At 38.2% G+C, this 24,000-nt stretch overlaps 1 protein-coding gene across 4 annotated transcripts in view; it reads left to right on the plus strand.

The window, feature by feature from the left end:
• Nucleotides 1–24,000, plus strand: part of fam120b (family with sequence similarity 120B) — a 318,887-nt gene that overhangs the window by 130,989 nt on the left and 163,898 nt on the right. For all 4 annotated transcript variants that reach the window (XM_051924265.1, XM_051924264.1, XM_051924263.1 and 1 more), the window contains one exon: nt 14,641–14,847. In XM_051924265.1, the coding sequence (XP_051780225.1) occupies nt 14,641–14,847 (207 nt within the window). The remainder of the gene's footprint in view (nt 1–14,640; nt 14,848–24,000) is intronic.

Consider the following 24,000-nt stretch of genomic DNA (forward strand, 5'->3'; position numbering starts at 1 on the left):
ATTCCTAATCATTAATGCCGGTGAAACTCATCCTGGATAAGTCGGTTTTTCAAACGCAGCCGTGTAGCAGATTAGACTAGCTGGATGTAATAATCCGAGATGAATGTGCGCCCTCGCACTGAGTGAAAAGCCAATGTATATTGAGTCTAGAAAACATGATCAGCAAGTCTTTGATAGGCTGCAAAAAAATGATGAAAGAACGGGCACATTTTTTTCACACAAGCTGGGTGGGTGGGTGTTTAGTTAATTAGTTACTCGAAGGATTTCAAGATTTAATATGCACAAGCGTTAACACTGTAAAAGCAGCCCAAACCAGAAAAGATGGCTGGCAAAAAGTGGCCGACAAATTAAATGCGTGTGCATTGTACTTACTGAAAGCAGCGTTACGGATTTTGCAAATGTTCATTTTTTTCCCTCTGCTTAAAAAACATTAAAAAAGCGGCGTGATTATGCGCCATATACTACGCCGTGGGTTGGTATGCAGCGTGTAAAACAGTTTGTCGCGGATAATTTGCCTTTTACTTTAAGACGAAGACAATTTCCTGTTAGATTAGCCTTTTCGATGACAATTAATAAGGCACAGGGCCAAACTTTCAAAAACATGGCTAGCGGGTCATACGCTCGCACTGATTATATCCCTGCCCTTTGTACACACCCCCCTAAACAAACCCCCCCCCCCCCTCGGTACTACCATGCTCGGGTGACTTGGTGGATTATATATAGAAAAGCAGCCAAAACCGCAAACAACAATGAAAAGTCTACGTGACTCACAGGTGCATGTGGACTGTGCAAAGAGGAAAACGATTCAGGTGACGAGTTGGGGGTGGGCACATGAAATGTTACTTTTCTTGGTGATTTATTACATTACCGAGTTTTCAAATGTTAATTTTCTCCCTGTGCTTAAAAATCATTAAAAAAGTGGCCTGATTATGCGGCGTATGGTACGCCGCGAGTTGGCTAGTTCATTATATTTAGATAATATATGTTTTTTTTTTTTTTTGATTGCGAGAGGACTAATTTCATCCAAATTTATAGAGATTGCTGGTTCTATATTAATATATAGCTAAATAGATGTAATTTAAATGTAATATAGATTGTACTTTTGTTTCTTTTTATAACTGCAAAGTTTTAGGCAGGTTAAAAATGTTTTTGAAAAAGAGTATGGTGTCCATTCACCTTTATTATTTTTTGATACACCTCAGTCCAACTTTGGGGTCATGGTGAAACAAAACCTGCTATTAAGGTGTAAGGCAGAAACCTACTCATACCGAGATGCTAGTTCATGACCAAGTACTGATCTGAATGTATGACTGAATGCATCATGCAATTAATTAATGTCCCTCAAGGGGGAGATCTAACCGCCAAATGGAATATATAGCCATAATGGGAAACAGTAAAACCTGTGCAAACTATTACATATGTGCAAACTCCTCGATTTTTCAAAGTATATATTTTGTGTGTATAACGAAATATGACTTCTATTGCATTATAGAATATATATATATAATATACTAGTCATTTAGCCCATTACAATAATGGGCGCTAGAACAGTAGTGCATAAACATTAGTAGGAACAGTCTATATTAAATGGCAAGGGAGTTTGACCTCACTCTTTTTGTTGGTCGTATTTTTCTTTCTTTCAGCCTTTCTTTTGTTGATGTTTACTTGCTGAACTGACCGTTCTTCGTGGGCTGCCGCCGTGTATTGTGTGTCTTTAATTTTCTGTGACAGTAATACTGTCTTGTACGGCTCTATTCAATAAGGGCACAAAAAGGCGAGCTTCAAAAGGGCGACCTCAATTGAGAGCGGCGAATAAAGGCGTTCGTAGATAATTTAGATCAAATGGCTCTGGAATATGTGAAGAGTAACAAAGGTGCAGATCTTTATTTAAGCGCGACTTTATTCGCTGCGACCAATTGAGGTCACCCTTTTGAGGCTCGCCTTTTTGTCCGCGCCCTTATTGAAGGATGCCTGTGCGCACCCTTATTGAAGGAAACCGTCTTGTACGTCCGCTGGCTTGTACGTCCGTAATATACCTTTAATTTTCTCTGGCGGTAATACAGGCATGCGCGTCGGTAATATGCCTTTAATCTCCTCTGACAGTAATACTGGCTTGTATGTGGCTGTAATATGCATCACTGTATTGTGTATCTTTAATTTCCTCTTGCAGTAATACTGGTTTGTATTTCCGTAAAACGCCTCTAACTTTCTCTGACAGTAATATCACGCATCGCACCGTGCCCCGCGCATGTGCACTTCATCAGAAGACACCCACACACGGACACCTGGACGCACATAGGGATTTTATATATATATATAGATATATATATAAAAATATAGTCTTTTAGGACTGCCAAGAGTAAAGACTAGCACCGTGAGAAGGAGGCATTCTGTTGCCTTTATGTGTTGACATGGAAGCATATTAAAGTGTAAATTCTGTAAATAATGTCTTCAGGTTGACGATCATGGACAAGTTTGGGAAGAATCCGTCGTAATGGACTCAAATTTTGTCTCATCCTATTTTCTTCAAGCATCTTGTTTCAGTCCTGTAATGTAGCTGGCCTCCCTGATCAGTTTTTCCAGGCATCTGGAATTCCTCAGAGCTGGTATTCCTCCCTGAAACACCACAGCACAGAATTTGTATTGCAGGTCTGATTTCACACACAATCCTGTCTACTGTTCAGATGAACCACTACCCTGTAATGATATTGAGAACTTAGTGTTTTTATTGATGATGGAAACTGGTGCTTTACAAAAGTGCTGGGGTGTAGTGTGAGGAGAAAGATAGGTAGGATAGCTCTGTGGAGTGCTGATGTGTTGCTGTTCACTGTCTTCAACAAAGTAAGCAAGCAGTGGGTGAGCTGGATAATCCATGTCTAGCATACAAAAACTAGTGGTATTAGAGAAGGCCTTGAATAATGGATGATTGTCAAATTTGTTGAACAGTCCAACCTGAATACCAGAGTGTGCTGTGTTGTGTTTTTTTTTTTTGGTAGTCTTTACCCTTCCCTACACCAATTTCATCCTGTTCTGTTGGTTGCTTGTACTCTACCTTCTGAAATTGGTTCTTCAGGTCTGTCTGCACCTGTGTGATTTTCTCCATATCTCTCGGGTCAAAGACCTTCTTCAACCGTCTTTTAGGTCCTTATTTAATCCACATCCTCTTATCATAGGAAGATGTATTGTCTTTTTCCCCCAGAAAGAAGATAATGTAGTATGCAGTAATGCAGTGACTAAGTGCCACAATATCCATGCTATATGGATAACGGCGCATATATTGATCTGACTCCTCTAAGCTATCCTCAAGAGCTTAATTTTTAACTGGCAGTTGTTGAATGAAAGGTTATATTTGCAGATCAATTTTACCAATCAGTGGTCAGATCTTCCTTCAGTAGGCATACTCATTGAGTTATGTTTCATTTATGTTAGCATAAAGCAAAAATCAACTTCCAGTCAAAATAAAGACATTTTTAGGTGTGAAATATATTTGTGCATATGCAGGAAGAACATGTAAACTACACAAAAATTGCAAAGTGCTGATATTCAAACTTAGTCCCTGGAGCCATAAATGCTTGACATCCATACAATCAAAGGGTTATAAATACATATATATTTACTCATATATTTAAATGAAACATTTCTACAGGAGTTATGTTAATTTACATTAAGGCTGTTCCAGAATAACTGATCTAGAAGTAGTTTACTTAAGATGTATTAATAATAGTTAATGCTAAGAGTGTCTTTGACCACCAGTTGAAATAATTCAGTGTCCTGATTAGTGGAGTTTAGCTATCGAATTTAATGGCATGATTATTTGATCACTAGAAGAAAAAGGAGACGGGGAGTAACCCAGTCATCAAATGTGTTTAGGTTTGTGCAAAGCTATTCAACTAGGGGTGTGTCTAGACTCACTCCTATAGTGGTTTTATTTACATATGTTCAGTGAACATCTTGCCTGAGGCTGAAAGGGAGACAGTGGCACACTTCCTAAGTACTGTAATTCATAAGAAGTCACCATAGTCAATAGATAAGTTTGTGCTTGTCTTCATCTGTAATTGTTACTTATTGCATTTGATTGGGTATGCAAAAAGTGTGATGTTTGCAAATGAGTGATACTATTAAGATATTCAACTCCTAATTGATGAGACATTCAATGCAACTCTGTTTGTGATAAACCCCCAACCCCCATCCCCCCCAAAAAAAAAAACTGATAGTAAATGTAGTAGTTAATTTCATGTCTGGTATTGTATTCTGTCAAAGACTTGTTCAGAACTCACATATACTAAGCACTTTTAAAATCTTTGTTGGGTTGGATTCTTTTTTGCCGTTTTTGTTTGTTAGTAATAAGTATTATTTGATATGGAATAAAATTTTTTGAATTTATATTCAGAACAACCAAGCTGTGTTTACTGGTAGTGAATTTGGTTCTCTTAAATAAAATTAAAAAGTATGTTGATTCAAACAAAGTGGTGATTTTATTTTTATTTTACTATTTTACATTAAATACCATACAATGTAAACAAATAGATTATCACATTATTAAAACATTTCCAAAGCACTACACTGTTATGGGTTTGGAATAAATAAGATTTCCATTGCAGAAAAAAATAAAAATAATACTCTGAACACAATTATATTTAACATAGACAACATCAAACAAATTCAAAGCAAAAGATGAAAAAATCTGCAAAGCTAGCTGCTTAGTAGTCATATGTTTAAGATATTGATGTTCACATTTGACTTTAAAATAATTATTAACTTAGAATTAATGTTTGGCAAAACTTTCCAAAACTCTTGTCAAGTTAAAGTCTTTGGTTTTTACATTGCAACATGTAACACTGACTGAAAGAAGTTTAACAAGTGGCACTAGGCAATAACATAGTTTTTTCAAGTAATTATTTCTACCATGTTGATTCTGAGAAATCTTCCAAGTTCTCTTGGGCTGCTTACATGACCTGCAGAATCAAAAATCTGGAAAGTTCCTGTAAGAAACAGAGCACTAAAAAGATGCAGTACATTTAATTAACTGTAATTTTTATTGTAAATTGGTAATAGGCTTAATACCACAATGTATCAGATATTTAATGGCTTTTAAATGCATGTACAATTATTAGTGCTGTATATTCTTTTGCATATTATTGTTACTGATTGTATTTCTATCTCTGTATAACTTGCTGAACCTGCCTACTGAGAAGTATAAATTTAATAGAACTTACACTAAAAATTTAATTTATAATTAACAAAATTATCAGAAATCCTATACAATTAAGGTTTTCAAACGTATGCGATTACCAGAGCAAGAAACAAAGAACCAGCTCTAGATAGTTACTTACTGGCTGAGGCAGGTCCCTATATTAAAGTATTGCACAAAATTATTACAACAGATTAATGTATGGAAATCCTGAATTAGAAGAATCTGTCTTTAACTCTAGTCCTTTGCAAAACTTAAGGGATACCGCTGTTCTAATCAAGATAAGACAGAGCCCCACTGGGGTACAGAGGCAGAGGAGGAGATGATGCTCCTTCAGAAGCAGTAATTTTAGAAATATATTGGAAACTTAGCAAATGTCTTGACAGGTGCAATATAAAGTATATCTGTAGCAATTGTTTGTAGATATAGAACCATATCTCCTTATAGTTCAGTAAGCACATATAGTTTTTTCTTTTGAAGCATGAGATTATTGGTATCCAGAGCAGAGCAGGAGACTATGAGAGGTATAGCATTTTCACAGAACTTGGGTAGTTGAATGTGATGTACAGGGTAATTTGCCATGAATGAGATGCAGCTGTCATCCTAAGATTTAAGTGTTGTTTGGAGTAGTGGTGTTGTACAGAGGGAATCTACAGAGCTGCACAAAGATATTTGCATCTGTAGTGACTGAGAGTTTGACTGGCATATGGGGTAGTACAGGCTTTGAAATGTCAATTTGTTCACCTACATTTGTCTAGCTATTGTTTTGGTTTGTGTTTTATGTATTTAATTTTTTTTGTGTGTTCTATAAAAGACTGAATGAAGGCTTATTGTGATAATTTACATTTAATCTTGCTTTACTCAAATGCATCTGTTGTTAGAAATGCCCACTGTTTCTCCAACTTCATGGCATTATTTATTAAAACGCGGCATTGCTTACACTTAAATTTTCATGCATGTTTGATTCACTTTAATATGTGCTTGATGGCATAATGTAGTGATAAAAACTGATAGAGGCCTATTACACTACCCAGGAATTTAAGGTCTGTAAGCAAAATTGCAACATTTTCACTCTGCAAGAGGGTTAAAGTGAGCTATCAATTCCCTCAGTTAAAACATTTGCATAAAAGGTTTCTGTGAAATGTGTGAATGGCTCAGTTTTAAAATCAGGTTTATGGAGAGGGTAGTTTACTATGTGGCTAATTGTTCTCTGAATAGAAAATATCTTAAAAAATGATAAAGGCTAAATAGCAGGCAAATTTTGTGTATAGTTTTATTTGGTATGTATAAATTAGAGTAAGTAAATTTTGATTAATCTCATGTTGAAATTCAGATGCATACAGCAGCAGAAGCATTAAAAACCAAGTATTCAGACTCACAGGACATATCATCGTAAAAAAAAAAACTTGTAAAATTTTTATTTTTATACTGTATTGAGGATGTGTTCTGTGTATTGTATTGTTTTGACACTCACTTCACGCCCAACCTACCTAGAAAGGGGTCTCTTTTTGATTCTGCCTTTCCCAAGGTTTCTACCATTTTTTTTCCCTATAAGGGTTTTTTTTTTTTTTTTGGGAGTTTTTCCTTGACTTCTTATAGAGTCAAGGCTGGGGGGCTGTCAAGAGGCAGGGCCTGTTAAAGTCCATTGTGGCACTTCTTGTGTGATTTTGGGTTATACAACAATAAATTGTATTGTATCATATAACCAGCAAATCAATATATCAGTCGATTGATAAATAAATTTTGTGTAGGTATTTCTAAATGCACTTAAATAGTACATCAGGAAACAGCATTGATTTGCTTAATAGCCGTAGGTAGAAAAGACCCGCAGAGGTGCTTCATAGCACCCAGGTTGACTTTAAAAGTTAGCCCTCCACCTCACTTAAATGAGACTTAAATGAGTCAAGAGTCAGTAGGCAGTGGGATATGCTTTTGTGGAGGAGGAAAGATTGTGAATAGTGTATTTGTTCAGGTGTACTTATGCAAAGGTTGATTTTTGTCAGAAATCTTTATTTAAATCTGGAATTGTGTTGGTTATTGCTGTGTCTGTGATTTGGGGCTCAGGGGCGCCCCATTGTGGTCATAGCTGATATAATGCTGGAAGTCTGCTGTGTAAGGATAAACATTTTGGCATGGGATTCATTTTCCATTACTACCTTTTATTTTTTAATGTATTTTTGAAATATAGCTTGAATAAATATTTCTTCAAAGTAAATACAGCACAGTAAATATATTGTTTGAATATTCTGTATGAAGCGCTATGATTTAGCTCTGTGCCAGTTTCTGCATCAACATGCATAGAAACCTTCATTATATGCAATGACAAATGATATCCATGCTACAGTTTCAAAATAGACAGATACACTCAAGTGATTGCCTCCTCAAGTTTAACTTACTATATATATACATGGTGATTAAACACAGCCCTAAAACAGGAGATATTTGTCATGAAACTCCATGTCACTGTTTATTAGTCATATGGAGGAAACACTGCAATGATGGTAATGGAAGGGATGGTTGTCGGTTTTCTCACATATTCTGCGAATCTCCTGTTTTTTATTTTACACATTTTATTTAAACAGAAAATTAGAATATAGTTTTTATTAAATGAGACATATTGTGGTTCTATTTTTAAGAAGCAGTCCATTGCTCCTGAAACTCCCCATCAAGCATAGACATTTGTAGAAATGCATAGAAACTTTTTGCCTTTTACAAAGTCTTTTTCTAACATACCATTTTTACATTTTTTAAATCTTTTTATTTTAATAGCTAAAGATTATTCTGGTTTCATCCCAAATCAGAGTGAAGAAGCAACTCACAAATAAAACAAGTTCATGTGCTTAGACTTTTCATTTGCATATGATCATGCCATTGTCATTACTAGCAATTCATGTACAGTGATCCCTCGCTATATCGCGCTTCGCCTTTCGCGGCTTCACTCTATCGCGGATTTTATATGTAAGCATATTTAAATATATATCGCGGATTTTTTGCTGGTTCGCGGATTTCTGAGGACAATGGGTCTTTTAATTTCTGGTACATGCTTCCTCAGTTGGTTTGCCCAGTTGATTTCATACAAGGGACGCTATTGGCAGATGGCTGAGAAGCTACCCAACTTACTTTCTCTCTCTCTCTCTCTCTTGTGCTGACTTTCTCTGATCCTGACGTAGGGGATGTGAGCAGGAGGGCTGTTCGCACACCTAGACGATACGGATGCTTGTCTAAAAATGCTGAAAGATTATCTTCACGTTGCTACCTTCTGTGTGCAGCTGATTCGTGAAGCGACATGCTGCACGGTGCTTCGCATACTTAAAAGCTCAAAGGGCACGTATTGATTTTTGACTTTATTTTTCTCTGTCTCTCCCTGCTCCTGACGGAGGGGGTGTGAGCTGCCGCCTTCAACAGCTTTGTACCGGCGGTGCTTCGCATACTTAAAAGCCAAACAGCCCTATTGATTTGTTTGCTTTCCTCTCTGTTTCCTTTGAAGAGGAAGATATGTTTGCATTCTTTTAATTGTGAGACAGAACTGTCATCTCTGTCTTGTCATGGAGCACAGTTTAAACTTTTGAAAAAGAGACAAATGTTTGTTTGCAGTGTTTGAATAACGTTCCTGTCTCTCTACAACCTCCTGTGTTTCTGCGCAAATCTGTGACCCAAGCATGACAATATAAAAATAACCATATAAACATATGGTTTCTACTTCGCGGATTTTCTTATTTCGCGGGTGGCTCTGGAACGCAACCCCCGCGATGGAGGAGGGATTACTGTAGTCTTATTCTCGTGCAGAAACTTTTTTTCCTCAAACATTTCAATACACATAGAATTCTGGTCTTTCGTGATGCATATGTGCAAAGTATATTTTGCATTTATGTCTTACCTAGAAAGTGTTTTGTAGTTGATAAAGATTTGGATTTAGAAACACATTTATAGAATCTTACAAATGCAGCACCAAAAAACGTTCACATGTAAAATTGCTGGGTTTTCGCATCCTGAAAAATGCTCCTGCTATTTGTAAAATGTCCACATGTTAAGAATAACTGTATAAAAAAAATTAAAAATATACTGCCATGCTTTAATTTTGCATGTTTAACGGGTAGCAGGTTAAGGGTGTCCTCTCTGTATTTTAAATCTTAATTAGAAAAGACTTAGAAAGACAGCGAAGTATAGATTTTTATGAATAACAAGGTAAGAACAGTTTTAAAAATGGTAAAATGGTGTGGTCTTGAAAATAAAACTTGACTTGCCTGCAGAACAAGAGCATGCTACTCCTGTATCACTCCTGTAACCTTTTCCAATAAGATACAGAGCCTTTGTTAAATATTCTCATGGGAGATTACACAGACTGGTTCAAGCTGACAAAGGCCACACATACTCAAATACATTAACAGCTTTTTACAAGCAGTAGTCTATGTAATGTATCTGGGGGGACTCAAAGCCTCTGAACTTGAGATAAGTTAGCTAAAGTAGACCCACTAGGTTCCACTCCGTGTCAGCTTTAAAACCGGTAGATAAAGGCGCATAATCTTTGTTTTTGTTGATAGAAAATTAGGAGAATGTCCCATGGTTTGATTAATCTCAATTTCTGCATTTTTAAAAAAAAAATGAGCATTTTTTAATTGCCACAGTGTGCCGAAGTATCATTCCTGATTTTGTGCATCTTTTTATGGTCACACTGTACCCTTTCGTAATTGCACCTTTATAGCAGTATAGTGCACCATGTCACATGCATCATCTCAAACTGGTTCCAGGAATGTTTGATATCCTGTCATTTTCATAACTACTGCATAATCAGATCACTAAGCATTGAACATTTTTATGCTCATTTTGTTATATTGAGATCTAATGTAAAGCCAGTTTTGTGCCACATGTTTTTCTTTAACCAGTCTTTTCTATAAAGTGAAAAAGTACAGCTTTTTGACTGTATATGAATGAAGTCTACAGCAGTTTAGAGAAATATTTTGTTGTTTTTAAAGAGTAATCATGCTGTATAATAACACATCAATTAGTTGGCTTATAGATTATTTTTATTAGTCCTTCATAAGTCAGTGAATGAAAATAAAGAACAAGGAAGCAGACTTGATTTTTTTGTTTGTTTGTTTTTACCTGTTTACTTTTCAGTGTATGTTTTGCATTGGGTGATCATAGGAATTTTAAGTTAAATTGATGAAGCATTTTTTCACTTCAACATTATTAGAATAATTCAAATGCTAGTGTTTTTTTTATCAACCATCTGCCATTATGAATTCATATTGAGGAAGTATATTTCTACAGTAAGTGGCCAAAGTGTCTCAATTTTTATTAGTTTTAGTTTGTATTTTTGTTACCTTTTTATCATCACTATTTGCAATGTTGTGTGTATCATTGTACTTGATATGAGATACATATGATATGAAATGTGCTAAATAAAAATGAAGAGTAATTCTTTAAACTACATAAGCACACTGTAATATTAAAATAACCAAAGCTTCTGTAACATTTTTCTTTCCTTTTTTTTTTTTTTTTTTAGCTCCAGTTATTCATAGATTATATTGTCTTTCATAGCTTAAACCACTGTTCATCTTTCTATATGTTTATCCATTATGTTTACAATGTTCTTAAAAGCAGTGATAAGAACGTAATGTATGGGTCTCCTAAACTATTGAAGAAAATAATTAAACTTCAGTATAATTTAAATAAATATTTACAGAAAATTATAAAATGCATAGTCAAAAAGCAACAGAGACATTAATTTCTTATTGATCTGTTCCTGTATAGAATTCATCTTTCTAAGTGTGAATTGTGTAGCAAACCATTGCTGGCTAGTGAAAATATATTATAAAAAATGAATTAAAAGGCAATGGCATCCCAATCTAATATTCCAATTGTTTTTCAATGATTTTAGCCCCATGGACTGTGAACAAGCAAATAAGACATACATGTGTTATGTCAACAGAAATGCCAGTAAATACTTACCCTTAGACTGCCTAAAGTGGTTGACAACAGAATTTTCTTGCAAACACTTTTGAAATGTACAGTTTTACTGTTTTACTTTGTTTGTCAAAGGAGCAACATTGTCTGTAAAATCAGATTGTTATCGAGTAACTGAAAGTGCAGTAGTTCAACTAAAATATATCTGTACAGCATATCATGTCAGGTATGGCTCTATAATAAAATACTCCCCCATCAGCCTCCTGTCAACTCCCACATCTCCTGTTAGAAAAGATCTGGGGCCTCATGTATAAACAGTGCGTATGCACAAAAATGTTGCATACTCCTGTTTCCACACTCAAATTGCGACGTATAAAACCTAAACTTGGCGTAAAGCCACGCACATTTTCAAGCTAGCTCAAAGCCTGGTGTACACAAGTTCTCCGCCCTGTTTTGCAAACTGGCGGCATCCAGCGTCAAAGCAGTGCTTGTGTTCCAGTGTGGTTTCCCTTTCTTTTTTAGATCCACATCCCTGACGCGGCTTTATCATATACACTGAAATTAACCGCATATTGTTTTAGTTTAAGGCATCTAATTGAAATTAACCTGTTACAATATAATGGTCCACAGAATAGCCAAACTATTCCAAATACCATAGCTGCTTTAGAGTTGTTACTCTCACCGCACCACCTTCTTCTTTCAGCTGCTCCCGTTAGGGGTTGCCACATTGGATCATCTTTTTCTATATTACACTCACTGCACCACTCTGAGTATTTATATCACTGTATCTGAGTGTGGAATTATCAGCAGCTGATCGGAACAAGAATTATTGGTATACAGCATCTAGCACACACTGCATCAGCCATGCTGCCTATTTGAAATGCTGTTTTTCAACAAACACTTCAGAGCCTTTCCTGTAGGGACATTGCGTATCAAAAACAGTTTCATCCCAAGAACTATAAACGCAATCAATTAGTCCATCAAGTGCTCCTTGTAGAACAGTTTGTACTACTTAGTACAATTACCACACTGTAAACTTGCGATAGTTATAATATTGCACCACCTGAGCCACTTTATACTGTAAAGAGCATATTTACATATGACAATATCATTTTTAAGATGAAATGCAGCAATATGTTTATTATACAGATAAAACTTTAACTTCATTTAAATAATCTATATTGTTAATAATTAAACATGTGAGGACACGGTGTCGCAGTGCTAGCAAAGGAGCTGGTGCTCCGTTCACGGATTGTTCATGCCTCGTGCTGTATTCTTGGTGGGGCTGGCGCGACTCTGGAAGGATAGATGGATAGAATAATTAAACATGTACTATGAAGATATTTCAATGTTCCTTAAAAGTTTTGAAGAATCGGTGTTCTCAGCTTACAGATGGCTTAACGTCTATTACAGAGCTGATTGTGTGGCGATTGGGTATTTGGAGAAAGTAAGGACAGGAATTGGGGGTTAGTATATTTGAAAGAGACAGTAGTGCTGCAATAAATAATTTCATTAAAGGTCGCGCACGGCGCAGCAAGCAACTTGCGTGAGGCATGAACAGTCTGGACCGGCGCCAGCTCATCACTATCACTGCGCCACCGTGTTCCCATGTTTTATACATGCTTTAATACCTATTATCATGAAAATGCTATCAAGTATACATCTCAGTATTTCAATTATTCAGAGAGCTGTAATATCATAAATGTAATGGATTCTGTGTCCTGTTGGTGGAAGAGAAAGTCCGTTTAAGAAGCATGTAGTGATTCACTCACATAGAGTACATAGAAGAACACATACAAAACAAAGCATTTAATGTGCTACTTTAGTTACGATGGGATTTGAGAAACTAGTAAATTAAACGATTTTAAGATGAAGTTTATGATGTTCTAATTTAATGACAAAATAAACTACGTGATCAAAGTGGAAATTTCGAGATTAAAGTTAACATTTCAAGCTTTTTTCCCCGACTGTGTCCCTATTATTTGTTTATTTTTTTTCTTTTCTCTGTACCATAATAAGCTTTCATATGTCACTCAGATGGTGGGCTACGACTCGCTTTTTCACGGCGACTTTGATATCTGACAACTTTTTTATTTTGGGCACTGTGCGACTTTGTGAACTTGAGCTTTCGAGTTTCTCCGACACTCTGTCACTCGATCAACTTCCTTTTGTTGTTTATACCACTGTTTAAACCAAAAAATAGTATGTTTTCCTTGCCTCCACTTGGTATTCGCTGAAATTTTTCTGTGTTCCCCTGTGTTTTTGCCATTGCCTTTTCACAGAACGCTGAGTTTAAGGGCTATTTATATTGATTTGCATATTCAAAGAAATGTAATTCTGGGAGAAGTTTGGGGAGTGACAGCAGGCGCATGCACGTGCGTTACTTTTCACGCTGACTGGGATTTGTGGAGCGGAAGAACATGGAAGTTGGCGAACGCGCAGATTTATGCATCTGGATTTTTTTTGTGCGTACGAACATTTCCGCTTCGTATGCCATGTTTTAGTGTGAATTCTACGGATGGCGTTATGCATGAGGCCCCTGATGACCATCAGAGAGGTGTGCAGAGAGTGTAGCTCCTCCCCCTTTGCTAATTTTGCTGCATTATGTACAGTCATTATACAGTATGATGCAGTTGAGTTTACAGAAGCATCTGTGTCATTCAAAGCGTCTTATGGTCACTTTCACAAAGAAAGCAAACCAGCTCTTCCTCATATAGGAATATATGCGCTTAAATACATAGAAAGTACATGTTTTAACGTATTTAATGATAAACAGCTTATTAAGCAGTTTTTATTAGGTGGCTAATTCAGACTTGCATATTAAACCTGTGTCATTTAAACTGCCAAGCACCTGGTATATCCTGTTTATGGGAGAATCTTCACTAAAATATTTTTGGGTGGCACTCTGTTACTTCCTCCCCACATAGTCTAGAATACATGTAAATTTCTGGTGCTGTTCATTTGTCAAGTTGAACTGCTATAAATTACTTGATATTTTTATGGGTAAGGATCAAAAAGAAAGCGGTTGTCATTACTCTTATTTCCTTTTAGGTGAATTATAAAATAGCTTTACAATCTTATTTATAATCTTTTAAAAAAAAATCGAATACTTTTTCATTTATATGAATGTTTCGGGGTGTGTTTATTAGTCTACTTTAGTGCTGTTTGATTTTGTCTACATGCTGAATATAGTTATTCAGACATGGCAATTATTGTTGTTTCTCTTATTAAAATGAAAAATGTAAGGTCTGCCTGCAGTTAATTTAGTATGATGTGACATCCTGCTTTTTGAAATGTAGCTCATATTTTGAACATAAGCACAAGGATATTATTGTGTAACTGTGTTTTAATTCACAGGCTACTTGTATTTATGAGTTGCTTTCTGAAAGCTGTTTAGAAAATCTAATTGTATACATGTTTGGTAGGGTTTATACTGTCAGATTTTTAGAATATTAAAATTGAGTTCCAACAAATAGTGCATCAGTTTTTAAATACTTTATACGAGTCATTGCAGTAAAAATCTATTTTTATCTGTTGTTCAGGTTCACTATGTGGATACAAGAGCTGTGCAGCTTGCTTCATTGTTCATTAGAGGTCTGACTGTTTTGATTGCAGCCAACACTACTTGCGGATTTCCGTTTAAGATGGCCTACCTTATGCCTTGGGAAATATTTGATGGAATCCACTTTCATTCCAAATATTTGAAGTCACATGCTGGCTGTTCTGAAAGAGATTTGCTAGAAGAAAATGTAAGTTTATTACATATTTATATTACAAGCATTCAATAGGTTTCTGGAATTTTATATACTGTAGCTTCCTCATGACCCCTTGCATATTGGGGCACAGTGTATGTCTTTTCATGGAAGATGAAACTATATGTGTTTCACTGTTAGAATGTTGTTAATTTATATAAACTGCTCAAAAAATTTAAAGGAACACTTTGAAAATACATCAGATCTCAATGGGGGCAAAAAATCATGCTGGATATCTATAATGATATGAAAGGATGCCACATCATTTGATGGAAATGAAAATTATGAAACTACAGAGAGGGCTGAGTTCAAAGATGCCCTGAAAATTTAAGTGAAAAAATGATACGGCAGGCTAGTCCATTTTGCCAAAATTTCATTGCAGCAACTCAAATTTGTACTCCGTAGCTTGTTTGGCCCCCACATGCTTGTATGCATGCCTGGCAATGTTGGAGCATGCTCCTAATGAGACGACGGATGGTGTCTGAAAAGGTTGGGGGGGGGGGGGGATCTGGACCAGGGCATCACTGAGCTACTGGACAGTCTGAGGTGTATAATAAACATAATGTCCTAGAGGTGTTTTAATAGATTTAGGTCAGGCAAGCGTGAGGGCCAGTCAATGGTATCAATTCCTTCATCTTCTGGTAACTGCCTGCATACTCTCCCCAAATGAGGCCAGGCATTGTCGTGCACCAGGAGGAACTCGGGACGCACTGCACCAGCATAGTCTGACAATGGATCAAAGGATTTCATCCCGATACCTAATGGCAGTCAAGGTGCTGTTGTCTAGCCTGTAGAGATCTGTGTGTCCCTCCATGGATATACCTCCTGAGACCATCACTGACCCACCACCAAACCAGTCATGCTGAACAATGTTACAGACAGCATAATGTTCTCCATGGCTTTTCCAGACCCTTTCACGTCTGTCACATGTGCTCAGGTGAACCTGCTCTCATCTGGGGAAAGCACAGGGTGCCAGTGGTGGACCTGCCAATTCTGGTATTCTATGGCAAAAGCCAGTCAAGCTCCACAGTGCCGGGCAGTGAGCACAGGGCCCATTAGAGGACGTCAGGCCCACAGGCCACCCTCATGAAGTCTTTTTCTGATTATTTGATCAGACGTTCACACCAGTGGCCTGCTGGAGGTAATTTTATAGGGCTGTGGCAGTGCTCATCCTGTTCATTCTTGCCCAAAGGAGCAGATACCAGTTCTGCTGGTAGGTTTAAGGACCTTCTACAGCTCTGTCCAGCTCTCCTAGAGTAACTGCCTGTCTCCTGGAATCCTCTCCATGCCCTTGAGACTGTGCTGGGAGACACAGCAAATCTTCTGGCAATGGCACATATTGATGTGCCATCCTGCAGAAGTTGGACTACCTGTGCAACCTTTGTAGGGTCCAGGTATCACCTCATACTACCAGTAGTGACGCTGACTGTAGCCAAATGGAAAACTAGTGAAAAAACAGTCAGAGAGGATGAGGAGGGAAAAATGACAGTGGCCTCCAACTTTTGAACCATGCCTGTTTTAGGAGTCGTCTCATTGTTGCCCCTCTAGTGTACCTGTTATTAATTTCATTAACACCAAAGCAGTTGAACCTGATTAACAACACCCTCTGCTGCTAATCTGACCAGATCAATATTCCAGAAGTTTCATTGACTTGATGCGATACTCTGATTTAAAAAGTTCCTTTAATTTTTTTGAGAAGTACAGTACTATGCAAAAGTTTTAGGCAGGTGTGAAAAAATACTGTAAACAGAGAATGCTTTCAAAATTGGAAGTGTTACTCATTTATTTTCATCAATCAACAAAATGCAGTGAATGAACAAAAGAGAAATCTAAATCAAATCAATATTTGGTGTGACCACCCTTTGCCTTCAAAACAGCATCAATTCTTCTAGGTACACTTGCACACAGTTTTTGAAGGAACTTGGCTGGAAGGTTGTTCCAAACATCTTGGAGAACTAACCACAGATCTTCTGTGGATGTAGGCTTCCTCACATCCTTCTGTCTCTTCATGTAATCCCAGACACACTCGATGATGTTGAGATCAGGGCTCTGTGGGGGCCCATACCATCACTTCCAGGACTTCTTGTTCTTCTTTACGCTGAAGATAGTTCTTAATGACTTTGGTTGTATGTTTCGGGTCATTGTCCTGCTGCAGAATAAATTTGGGGCCAATCATACACCTCTCTGATGGTATTGCATGATGGATAAGTATCTGCCCGTATTTCTCAGCATTGAGAACACCATTCATTCTGACCAAATCTCCAACTCCATTTGCAGAAATGCAGCCCCAAACATTCAAGGAACCTCCACCATGCTTCACTGTTGCCTGCAGACACTCATTATTGTACCGCTCTCCAGCCCTTCAACAAACAAACTGCCTTCTGCTACAGCCAAATATTTTAAATTTTGACTCCTCAGTCCAGAGCACCAGCTGCCATTTTTCTGCACCCCAGTTCCTATGTTTTCGTGCATACTTGAGTCACTTGGCCTTGTTTCCACATCGGAGGTATGGCTTTTTGGCTGCAACTCTTCCATGAAGACCACTTCTGGCCAGACTTCTCCGGACAGTAGGTGGGTGTACCTGGGTCCCACTGGTTTCTGCCAGTTCTGAGCTGATGGCACTGCTGGACATCTTCTGATTTCGAAGGTTAATAAGCTTGATGTGTCCTTCATCTGCTGCACTAAGTTTCCTTGGCCGACCACTGCGTTTACGATCCTCAACTTTGCCCGTTTCTTTGTGCTTCTTCAAAAGAGCTTAAACAGCACATCTTGAAACCCCAGTCTGCTTTGAAATCTTTGTCTGGGAGAGACCTTGCTGATGCAGTATAACTACCTTGTGTCTTGTTGCCGTGCTCAATCTTGCCATGACATGAAACTGTCTTCCACAACCTCACCTTGGTAGCAGAGTTTGGCTGTTCCTCACCCAGTTTTAAGCCTCCTACACAGCTGTTTCTGTTTCAGTTAATGACTGTGTTTCAACCTACGTGTGACATTGATGATCATTAGCACCTGTTTGGTATAATTGGTTGATCATACACCTGACTATAATCCTACAAAATCCATGACTTTGTGCAAGTGTGCCTATAAGAATTGATGCTGGTTTGAAGGCAAAAGGTAGTAACACCAAATATTTGATTTGATTTAGATTTTTCTTTTGTTCGCTCACTTTGCATTTTGTAAATTGATAACAATAAACAGTCATTATTTATATTTCTGAAAGCATTCTTTGTTTATAGCATTTTTTCACTCCTGCCTAAAACTTTTGCACAGTACTGTATATTATGCATATAATCTGGCTATTTGAATTCAGACCAAAAGATAATCTTTTCTAATTTGGCCAAGATGCCTGACTTTTTATACAGGTTATTTTTTCAAATTTATAACTTGGATAGAGTAACAAAATAATATAATAATTGTGTTTTGTGATGTGTGTGAACATTGGCCACATAAAATTATTAAGCACCAATGCTTTATTTAAAAAAGAGGCAAAATTCTGAAATCTCAGGTCACTGTTCTGAAACTAAAACACATTTTTTGTCTTTGGGTATGTACTGTATTTGCCAGTTGTTCCTAATTTCTGAGTGTCAAAATGTAGTGGGTCATGGCATTTTCATATTTCAACCTCGACTGATAAAAAATTGACAAACAAATGGATTATGCAGGTTATTATTGTGTTTACGTAGCCATGCCTTGCCAAATTATGTCTATTTTTCTGCACCCCATGGCATTATGAAAAAAGTTATCTCTAGTAAGATTTGTAAAAGCAACACATTATCCAATATGCTGTATCTTACACTGAACATTACATGCAGTGGCATAGAGGTGTCTAGCATTTGTAGAAAGCATGGTAAGTTGTACCTGGGGGAGTGGGGAATATGTCCTTGCTTATAATTGGATTAATTAGAAGTGTTGTTTAGGCTTGTTAGACTTGAGTGCAGGTGAAGGCCATTAGGCATACAATGCTTTAGTAGGTTTGTTTGGAACACATTCATATTTTGTGATAGGATTGGAACTGTGGATGATTGTTTCCTCATACCTTTTAGGGACTTGGATTCTTCCCTTAATCACATGGGTTTTTTGTATTCTGAAACACAGTGCAGAATGTTATCTTTCAAATAAATTTATATCTGAGGAAGATGATTTTTTATTGAAAAGTGTTATAGATTTATTGTATAAACATCTATTTTCTAAACTTGCGTTTTCTGTTTTGAATTGTTATTCTTTGATCTTGTGTTTATTCTAACTGCAATTATTAGCTGTAGAAAAGATCAAAAATAGTTCTGCAGTTGTAAAACAATGAATTTCAAGTAAACATCCTTTTAAATGAAAATTTATTTATTAAATAAATAAAAAAAAATGCATCATTATATGTAATTAATCACGATTAATCGCATCTGACATTAAACGTAATCATAAAATAAGTACTTAAATCATGAGATAACACACTGAATCACAAAAATAATGTAGAATCAACACAAAGGAATTTAGAAAATGTAATGGCATAGCTTAAACTTAAACAATGACCTTAAACCTGAACATTTAAGAAAGTACTACTTAAGTACAACCTGAATTTGAATGCTTTCTTAAAAGGCAAGTTGAAAAGAAAGCAGTAAAAAAAATGAGGACAATGTATTATAAGCACCTACTAAAGTTACATAAAAAATAATGTGTTAATTCTCAAATTGGCATAGTATATGAAATACATACATATCAAAGTAAAACTAAGTGATCGAAATGACCATAGATTTTGAATGCACTGTTAAAGACTGATTTAATTGAAAGTATATGCATCTCTCAAATGGGCATACATTAAAATTGTGTTAAAACTAAGCAAATACCATCCTCAGTTGTTCATTATCAACGACTTGATAATTGTGCTCTACCCAAGTATTTTTCAACTGGAGCACTCTGGAAGTAACAGTTTAGTGCCCCCTGGGTAATGACCTGAGAAAAACACACTCCTCAGGTTGTCAAAGACCTGTCACAGAAGGATGGAACTACCTGAGGATCCAACTTAAAAGCAGCTCCGCATTTGCTGTTTTGTAGACACAGCACTTAAGAATACACTATAGCAGCCAGGAGATGTGCCCGAGGTCCATCTGCCTGGGTGTCTGTTCACCAATGACTCTCAAAGAGCCAAGGGACGGTGCTGTGTCTGTGAGCGCCAATCTCCAAACTGATTAATTTGACAGCAGCTCCGATAGGCAAGAACCTTCAGACAGTTTAACACGTGTATGACATTACATTTTTTTGTAGCTGGTAGAATTGTGGTGTGACTTGGGATTTTTTGGGTTACGAAAAGTGTACCACCCTAGAATAAAGGTTTGAACACAATGCTGTACACCTATGCTTCTGGCACTCAAAAAGTTCTTTATATCCCCGCTGCCTGTGCTTGGGAAATCAGATCATAACCTGGTTCTGCTTCAGCCTCACTACAAACCAAGAATGAGGGAACTACCTACAACCAGACGCTCATTCAGGAAGTGGTCCCCTGAGGCAGAGCAGGCTCTGAGAGACTGTTTTGGAACTACTGACTGGGATATCCTGCAGGGATCATATAGTGAGAACATTGAGGAGGTTGTTGACTGCACTACTGACTACATCAACTTCTGTATGGACATTGTAGTTCCAGTAATAACAGTACGCTGCTATGCTAACAACAAGCCATGGATTACAAGTAACATCAAGGGCCTTTTGAACCAGAAGAAAAAGGCTTTTAAAGCCGGTGATCAGCATGAGCTCAAGTACGTGCAGAAGGAACTCCAAGTCCAGCTCAGGGTGGCGAAGTACAGGAGAAAGCTGGAGCAGAAGTTGCAGAACAACAGCATGAAGATCATCACTAGCTGCAGCTTGAAGCGGGGTGCCACCGTTGAGAGAGAGCAAACCAGATGAACTTCTTTAACAGGTTTGACCACCCTAACCCACTCTCACCTTGGAGTACTGCACCCTCCACCCATCCTTCTGCTGATACCAGCATAGGAGAGAGTTCCCCCCCCCACACACAATTGCAGCAGCCCAGGTAAGCAGAGAGCTGAGGAGACCGCGCTAGCAAAGCAGCAGGTCTAGATGGAGTATTGCCCTGACTGCTGAAGGCCTGTGCGCTGGAGCTGGGGAGTCCTCTACAGCACATCTTCAACGTAACCCTGGAACAGGCGAGAGTCCTGAGGCTTTGGAAAACATCTTGCATCACCCCAGTCCCAAAGGTATCACGTCCTAGTGAGCTGAATGACTTCCGGCCTGTCGCTCTGACATCACATGTGATGAAAACCATGGAGCGGCAGCTGCTTCACCACCTGAGGCCACAGGTCTGCCACGCCCTCGACCCTCTGCTGTTCGCATACCAGGAGAAGGTGGGAGCGGAGGATGCCATCATTTATATGCTACACCGATCCATCTCTCACTTGGACAGAGGCAGTGGTGCAGTAAGATTCATGTTTCTGGACTTCTCTAGCGCCTTCAACACCATCCAACCTCTGCTCCTTAGGGACAAGCTGACAGAGATGGGAGTAGATTTATACCTGGTGGCATGGATTGTGAACTTTCTTACAGACAGACCTCAGTATGTTCATCTCAGAAACTGCAGGTCTGACATTGTGGTCAGCAACACAGGAGCGCCACAGGGGACTGTACTTTCTCTGGTCCTGTTCAGCCTATATACAACAGACTTCCAATACAACTCGGAGTCCTGCCACGTACAAAAGTTCGCTGATAACACTGCTATCATGGGCTGCATCAGGAGTGGGCAGGAGGAGGAGTATAGGAACCTAATCAAGGACTTTGTTAAATGGTGCGACTCAAACCACTTACACCTGAACAGCAGCAAAACCAAGGAACTGGTGGTGGATTTTAGGAGACCCAGGCCCCTCCTGGATCCCGTGATTATCAGAGGTGACTATGTGCAGAGGGTGCAGACCTATAAATACCTGGGAGTGCAGCTGGATGATAAATTGGACTGGACTGCCAATACTAATGCTTTGTGCAAGAGAGGACAGAGCCGACTATACTTCCTTAGAAGGCTGGCGTCCTTCAACATCTGCAATAAGATGCTGCAGATGTTCTATCAGACGGTTGTGGCGAGTGCCCTCTTCTTCACAAACTGGTGAGGAAGGCAAGCTCTATTGTAGGGATGGAGCTGGACAGTTTGACATCTGTGTCAGAGCGACGGGCACCCAGCAGGCTCCTGTCAATCATGGAGAATCCACTGCATCCACTAAACGGTATCATCTCCAGATAGAGGAGCAGCTTCAGCGAGAGACTGCTGATACTGCCCTGCTCCACTGACAGACTGAGGAGATCGTTCCTCCCCCCACACTATACGACTCTTCATTTCCACCCAGGGGGGTAAACGTTAACATTATGCAAAGTTATTGTCTGTTATACCTGCATTTTTATCACTCTTTAATTTATTGTTTTTTATCAGTATGCTGCTGCTGCTGGAGTATGTGAATTTCCCCTTGGGATTAATAATGTATCTATCTAGCCTAAAATTGACAACATGCATTGAGTGGTTATGTTGCATTCTTTGCATAAATTACAGATAATTTACAGATACTGCAAAATGGAATAATGGATAGGGATAATCATTATTCTATTTTGTAGAATTTTGTCATTATATTAGGACAGTCAGCACTGCAAACTAGTAGAGACTTAGAGGTGCTGGTCATAAAATTAGAATTTCATGACAAAGTTGATTTATTTCAGTAATTCCATTCAAAACGTGAAACTTGTATATTAGATTCATTCATTACACACAGACTGATGTATTTCAAATATTTATTTCTTTTATTGTTGATGATTATAACTGACAACTAATGAAAGTCTCAAATTCAGTATCTCGGAAAATTAGAATATTGTGAAAAGGTTCAATATTGAAGACACCTGGTGCCACACTCTAATCAGCCAATTTACTCAAAACACCTGCAAAAGCCTTTAAATGGTCTCTCAGTCTAGTTCTGTAGGCTACACAATCATGGGGAAAACTGCTGACTTGACAGTTGTCCAAAAGATGACCATTGACACCTTAAGGGCACAAGGAGGGCAAGACACAAAAGGTCATTGCTAAAGAGGCTGGCTGTTCACAGAGCTCTGTGTCCAAGCACATTAATAGAGAGGCGAAGGGAAGGACAAGATGTGGTAGAAAAAAGTGTACAAGCAATAGGGATAACCACACCCTGGAGAGGATTGTGAAACAAAACCCATTCAAAAATATGGGGGAGATTCACAAAGAGTGGACTGCAGCTGGTGTCAGTGCTTCAAGAACCACCATGCACAGACGTATGCAAGACATGGGTTTCAGCTGTCGCATTCCTTGTGTCAAGCCACTCTTGAACACTACTTTCTCTGATGAAAGTAAATTTTGCATTTCCTTTGGAAATCAAGGTCCCAGAGTCTGGAGGAAGAGAGGAGAGGTACAGAATCCAGGTTGCGTGAGGTCCAGTGTAAAGTTTCCAGTCAGTGATAGTTTGGGGTGCCATGTCATCTGCTGGTGTTGGTCCATTGTGTTTTCTGAGGTCCAAGATCAAACGCAGCCGTCTACCAGGAAGTTTTAGAGCACTTCATGCTTCCTGCTGCTGACGACCTTTATGGAGATGCAGATTTAATTTTCCAACAGGACCTGGCACCTGCACACAGTGCCAAAGCTACCAGTACCTGGTTTAAGGACCATGGTATCCCTGTTCTTGATTGGCCAGCAAACTCGCCTGACCTTAACCCCATAGAAAATCTATGGGGTATTGTGAAGAGGAAGATGCAATACGCCAGACTCAACAATTCAGAAGAGCTGAAGGCCGCCATCAGAGCAACATGGGCTCTCATAACACCTGAGCAGTGCCACAGACTGATCGACTCCATGCCTCAACGAATTGCTGCAGTAATCCAGGCCAAAGGAGCCCCAACTAAATATTGAGTGCTGTACATGCTCATACTTTTCATGTTCATACCTTTCAGTTGGCCAACATTTCTAAAAATCCTTTTTTTGCATTGGTCTTAATTGATATTCTAATTTTCCGAGATACTGAATTTGGGACTTTCATTAGTTGTCAGTTATAATCATCAACATTAAAAGAAATAAACATTTGAAATACATCAGTCTGTGTGTAATGAATGAATCTAATATACAAGTTTCACTTTTTGAATGGAATTACTGAAATA

Source organism: Erpetoichthys calabaricus, chromosome 3 (assembly GCF_900747795.2).
Source record: "Erpetoichthys calabaricus chromosome 3, fErpCal1.3, whole genome shotgun sequence".
NCBI lineage: Eukaryota > Metazoa > Chordata > Cladistia > Polypteriformes > Polypteridae > Erpetoichthys > Erpetoichthys calabaricus.